General features: G+C 38.5%; 1 protein-coding gene across 1 annotated transcript; it reads right to left on the bottom strand.

The window, feature by feature from the left end:
* Positions 1-303: 303 nt before the first annotated feature.
* LOC125809141 (uncharacterized) lies at positions 304-5,660 on the bottom strand. Its single transcript, XM_049488794.1, has 5 exons — positions 5,347-5,660; positions 4,427-5,166; positions 4,251-4,340; positions 1,316-2,089; positions 304-901 (listed from the first exon to the last, which is right to left on the bottom strand). The coding sequence occupies exons 1-5, from the start codon at positions 5,453-5,455 to the stop codon at positions 767-769; spliced, it is 1,848 nt and encodes a 615-aa protein (XP_049344751.1). The 5' UTR covers positions 5,456-5,660; the 3' UTR covers positions 304-766.
* Between the last annotated feature and the right edge of the window lie 695 nt (positions 5,661-6,355).

Here is a 6,355-nt window from a genome sequence, read left to right as displayed (position 1 = left end):
CAACATCATTCATTACCTGCTCAACTTTGACTAGTACCGATTCAACAAGCCATTTTCTACCTACTACAACTCAAAGAAAACCCGAGGGGGGAAATACATGCTCCAACAACAGAGCTACCAGTCAGAGCAACAGAAATGATGCATGCATGCAGTTAATACCCTAAAATAGCATCTTCCCAACCCAGGTCATTACCATTTACTACATGTCCACATCCATTAAAACTACTTTGAGAACTCAGCGGATTGCAATTGAAAATATCAATATGACAAAAAAGAAACATAGACAAAAAGTAAAGAAAATATAATAATAGCTAGGATGATATCAACATGAGCTATGCGATTATGAGATTTTGGCTGAAAAGAAAATTCTATAATGAACTTTGCAATTTTCCTTCTTCCCCGTAAAATTGACCAAAACAACTTAAAACCTTCTCTTTCCTTTTCAAATGAGCACTGGAAAGGAAAAGCACAAAAAAATTTTCCAAAAAGAAGCAATTTGCCCAGCATCATCCACTGCAGACTAACATTTTCCTAACTTCTACTTATAAAAACGCTACCTTAGCTTTCTTTTGAGCCAGCAGGACAGCAGCAGACTAACTTATTTCTCTTCTCTGCACCTTCAAAATTCCAAAAGCCACCCTCCACTTGTGAACAGATACATCAGAGATCCTCCAAACAAAAAGAGACCATTAAAAAAAAAAAAGACATGTATCTCTTGACAAACCAAACTGTATGCATCCCCCATATAGGTGAGAAATCACTATATTCAAGCATCAGATTCAGATGAAGTCGAATTGGAAGAGGCAGTTCCAGGATTAGTAGCCAAGTGCAACTCAGGCAGCATCAAACACTTTGGCTGGGCACCTTTGTAAACCTTCAAGGATGGCTTCAGTTTCATATACTGCAATTGCAGGGGTTGCATTACAAAATTAGTCAAACAGAGTCAGTGAAAAAAGAGCTTTCTCTTCAATGTAAATTTTGACTTTAAATTGAGACCCCCCCCACCCCCCACCCCACCCCCCAAAGGTTACTTAACACTGCTCCAAAATTAAGTCAAAGAAAGCATGTCTAATTTCAGAAGTAGACTGCAAGTCCCACAGCAGAACAACATAAAAGGATAGCATCTATTAAGAACTGTACACAACTAACTTTCTATGGTCATGTTAAGGTACAGTATGCAATGAATCATCTCCAAGAAACCTCACTAGTATCAAACACTCAGGTTTCAAACTTAATCATGGAGTATCTTTAACATAACTAATGTCACGTCGGAAGTGATATATAACATACAAAAATAGCAATTAGAGTTAATTACCTCCTGATAAAAAGCATTAATCTCTTCCTCTGTCAGGCCTTCCTCTTCCACAGCATTTTCATCCCAACCAAGAGAACGTAGGAAAGCAGCCTCTTTTTCATCTGGATATACCGATCCATTTATGGGCGAGTTGTTCTCCTCAACATCATTATGTCTTTGAACATGGTTTTGAGCTTCATGAGGGTCTCCATTGCTGGTTCTCTCACTTCCATTTTCAGAAACACAAGGACTCAAAGAGGCACTATCCTCATCTTTAGTTTTGAGACAAGACTGCTCCCTACTGTTAGATGAAGCCATACCAGAGTCTGGAAGGGCAGTAGAAGAATTTGAAGTCTTCTTCCTCATTAGATTGAAAAAATCACTCCTGCTTTGGGCTTGAGACAGAGAAGATCTCTTCTCTGCAGTAGACCGTGGCTTCAGTGACAATGCAGCAGCCTTGGTTTCAAGGGAAGTTACCCTTGAAGTTGGACTGGTCACAGCAGGAGCTGAAGGAGCCACTGCAGGAGGGCAATTAGCTAGTTTATTGCCAGTGTTGTTAGCTGGAGTTGATGCTTCTTTTGACAAAGAGGTGACACCATTTTCCCGTCCTGACTTCAGAACCAGAAGAGTTTTGCCATGAGAGGTAGCTGGAGTTTCCGCTCTGACTTGTCCACTACGAGCCTGATTAGCAAGTTGAGAGGAAAAAGGTTGTTGCATACTCTTAGTTATTCCAACCATCTCATTTGTCCTAGCTATGGATTTTGGTTGCTTTGATTTATCAGCAGAACTGGATACCTGGAAACAATTGCTTCCCATTAATATGGATATCAACCATCCATCAAGCCTAACCCTTTGTATGTAAATTCTATATCCAAAATACTAGAGGATAATACAACTAAAATTGAAAATAAATAGCTTCCCCAATAGAATTAATATGCGAGATGATTTTCAGCCTATCTCATTTCAAGTAGACATCCTGCTTCCTCTTTTCTACATGAAGACACAAAAACTAAAATGCAATGTGTGCTCAGCAAATAAAAAAGGCTAAAATGTAGTTCAGTAATGTGATTCCTTTAGAACCAGCGAAAAAACAAACAAGTTGTGGAAAACAAACAAAGGGAAGGAAATACAAAACCATTGGCCAAGAGAGATGCACAGAGAAATGTCATCAGGTATTATGCCCTTAAATATGTTATAGTGTTTGAGCTTTAGATGAGGGTAGGCATAATTTAGGTAACAGTAGTTAGCTGAAGATTTGATTCCTTTCTGTCTGTCCTCTAGTATTGATTTTCCAGTGAAATAGAACTAGGATTAGAGCTCCCAACAAAAGAAGCACTCATGTCACAAGCTTCTTTAAACAAGTTAAACATATCGATTACCCACTCCCTGAGAGAGTGTGAGCAAGAGGGACAGGATAATGTCACATAAATAGGTCAAACATAATCAAGTAACCGTTTAATTTCTAATACTTCTATCTTTCGAAAGAACATTAAAGAGACTAAATAACTCACCAATCAATGAATGTGATCAACCACAAGGCTACAACATTACATTGGGGGGAAATAAAAGTCCAGGGACAATTTTACATGCAACTACCAAATTGATTACACACAATTCATAATCATTTAATACACAACTCTGGTTTCCCCAAGATGAATTAGCAGCATTATCCAGTTAATCACACCTCAGAAGTTCCCTTCGCAATTAACCTTTCCGTGATTTGGATTCCTGCAGCGCATCATATAATTGCCATTTTTTCTTCAGTAAAAGCTAGGTCTCTAGCTTCACCAGTATAATCATGTACATGTACAAGCACATCAGCAGGTGGATAGAAAAAAAGTTGATCCTACATGATTCTACTCAATAACCAGCCGATACACCAATATGTGGATTCAAAGATATTAAAGGCAGTGCAGAAGTTGTAACAACATTAAAGTTGACTCGTTTGAATCAAAGGTTTTAAAATACTTCAAATAAAAATTAAAGAAAGACAAGGTCTACAAAGCAAGATAAATGTCTCAATAGTTAGGCAATTATCAGGATCATAAGGATTAACATTGTTCGTGAGATTCAGCAGAATCCAGAAGCTGGAAGTCCTTGGCAACAAGAATAGAGGGGGACAACCCCGAAGTGAATAAATTATAGTTACCACAAAAATCCACACATCCAATGATTCGTGAGTATATACGACAATTCATAAACACAGTATGAAGATTTATCTTGTAAAGTGAAATTAACACATTTTTTTATTCAGATGCAGCCACACCCTGCAATTATTTAAAGCTTGTGTGTTGAAAATAAACTCCCGTATATTATTTTATGAGGAAATTTTGAATAGCCTAATGTCCCTTAAAACTTGCAAACCCTATGGATATCTATAGCCAACTGAGTTTCAATCTTGTTATACAAGTACAGGTTAATAAAATTCAGAACATGGAAACAGGAAATGTCAACAATGCCCGACTACCACCCCATGGCCCCAGCACTAACAATACTTGCATAAAAAGAGGGTTCATAATCCCCTGGGACACATCAAAGATCAATAACCAGCACAAGTTAGTTACACTTCTATTCACACATGAAACCAACAAACCCCTGGCTATCATAATCATTTGTTAAACAAACTTGTTTCATAATATTGACTATGTTATTAGTCGATATTACGGAACAAGAAGCTTGACAAATGATCATGCTAATCTTCTCAATTTGTGTGCGCATTTTATGCTACTCATCAATCAAAGTAATTACAACTACAAAAGATTATTAACATACAATCCATAGCCCAACTGCAAAGAGGGATAAAAACCCGAAATGACTAGAACTTCTATTGCTACATAAAAACAAACCAACAAATGATGACCCATATAGATAAAATCCCAAGGAAAAAAACTAATACACTGTAAAATGCATCAAAAAGATGCCTTTGCATATGTGCATACAGCATGATTAAACATACCGAAACTTTAGGCATTGAAGGTATCACAGGTATCAACTGTCTGGATTGCTTTATAGCTAATTCCTCAAGCCTCTGTGTCTTATCAGGGATCTACACACATGCAAAATTAACACAGATGAACATCTCTCCAAAACTATCAGAATTAGGCAGTAACTAACAATAAAAAAGAAAATTACCTGCATGGTGGAACGAGTGCGCGGCGGTGCTTGCGACAATGCTTCAGCCATGTTCAGACTAGCTGTCCCACTTAGAGCGCTAGGTGTTGGAGCTACAGCAACACTTTGTTGAGAAGCTGAGCTCCCCATACCGATGCTGCCAATTATAGGAGGCACCTCTGCCAATGCTGAGGTCCATTTATCAGCACCAAGCAAAGCCGAGTTTCCAATTGGCAAACTTTGGACTGCTGAGCTCAAACCAGGTGATGAAACTCTGGTTACCTGCCTCTCTTCAATCCCAAGAGAAGGAAAATCTTTCTCAAATGCTGCCTTCTGGTTACCGTTAAAAGTACTACTTCCCCCAGAATGAATACCATTGCCACTACTATGGGTGCTACTAATACCACCTTTCGAGTCCTCAGTCCTGCGGGACAAGAACTCACCAGGTTTCCTGGACACCAGCGACTGAGAGCGCCTCAAGCTGTTCTTATCAACTCTACCAGCTAAGATGTTCCCCAGAGGATCAGATGTGTCATGATCCCATAGATCAACAGTACCCGGTCTTTCTTTCTCTCTTTCCCGATTTTTATCACGATGATTTCTATTAAAACTACTGTACGGATGCTTCGAACTAGTACCACTAGAGCTACGCCTAGAATTTGATGATGAACTGCGATCCAAAAACACAGAACGCGGGCTATCTTTGTCACTAACACTCCTAGGAGATCTATTGCGAGAAGACAGTGTGGATAAAGTAACATCTGCAGCAAGGAAACACAAAAGTACAATATGGTCATGCTTAAAGTTTTAAGTACAAAAATAACCAGAACCGCAAGATAGATAAGTCACTATATAAATCCTCAATATGCATTATGCTTCACTTAAACGCGTGCTTAAAATAAATGTGACTGAAAGGAATTCAAGCAGGGCAGAGTGTGTACCTGAATGCAAAGAAGAGGTTGCAAAGTGGGGACTTGAAGAGCCACCCCCAGTAACACTTCCAGTGCTTCTCAACCATTCTGGAACTAACGCTGGTTCACTCCTTTCCATTGGCGCAGAACATGATCAGCTTACTCTACAAGAAGACTTTTATTCAACCGACTTTTCCTATCTGAACCAATATGTCCAGATTTTTACCTATCTATCCAAGAATTTGCAATAACCAACCACATTACTCTATCTAAAAGTTCCCCAAAAAGAAATTCAACTTCCCTCACAGATTTTAGTCCAAAACAAGTTTCCTCTGCAAAAAATCAACCATGCATCTTCCTTTTCCTCTTTATCTTTGAGGTAAATTAACCCCTGTCACAATCCTTCCTTCGACTTCACAAATTTAAAGCCAACAAAATAAACACCAGTTTTTTTCCAACGGTTAATAACTACACCTAGGAATCAAAAAGTCTTCCGTTACTCCATCTCTTTCACCAAAAAAAGATGGAAGACGAAACAATTGGTGCAATAATCAGACTATCATTATTACTTCAGGAGCAGTTACAGAAAAAAAACACCCCTCTTTTCCATTACCCAACAAGATTTCAACGAGTAATCAACCAAACAAAACCTAAACTCACCGACCCACCATGCCAATTGTGAGTAAAAATTCACAAATCCACAAACCCTAGACCCGCAATAACTTCCCCCAACAAAACTTAGGGTTTCTACCCCAACCCAGATAAGAAAACTAGATATTGCCCACAAAATCACAAAATAGAACACAAACAAACTGATTATAGACGATGATTATAAAAAAAAAACAAGCGATTATCAAGGCAATAAGATCCCCAACAAAACCCTAACCGCGCTAAATAACCCCAAACCAAAACTCCCTCTAAATATATATATAACGCTATATATATCTGTTTTCGCCCGAGGGACAGGCAAAATACCAAATTCTTAACAATAGATGGAATTCCTTTTTCTCAATATGAAACCGCAGTGCTTCACACAAAA

This window comes from Solanum verrucosum, unplaced genomic scaffold, assembly GCF_900185275.1.
Source record: "Solanum verrucosum unplaced genomic scaffold, falcon-dt-bn FXZP01000062.1, whole genome shotgun sequence".
Classification (NCBI taxonomy): Eukaryota; Viridiplantae; Streptophyta; class Magnoliopsida; order Solanales; family Solanaceae; genus Solanum; species Solanum verrucosum.
The sequence above is the reverse complement of the archived record's forward strand: the minus strand, read 5'-3'. Positions and strand labels throughout refer to the sequence as shown.

Coding starts and splice junctions, on each gene's coding strand:
- LOC125809141 (XM_049488794.1), bottom strand. CDS start 5,455: ATGGAAAGGAGTGAACCAGCGTTAGTTCCAGAATGGTTGAGAAGCACT. Junction 2,090..4,250: donor CTTCAATGCCTAAAGTTTCG/GTATGTTTAATC, acceptor AATTGTTTCCAG/GTATCCAGTTCTGCTGATAA. Junction 902..1,315: donor TTAATGCTTTTTATCAGGAG/GTAATTAACTCT, acceptor CTGCAATTGCAG/TATATGAAACTGAAGCCATC.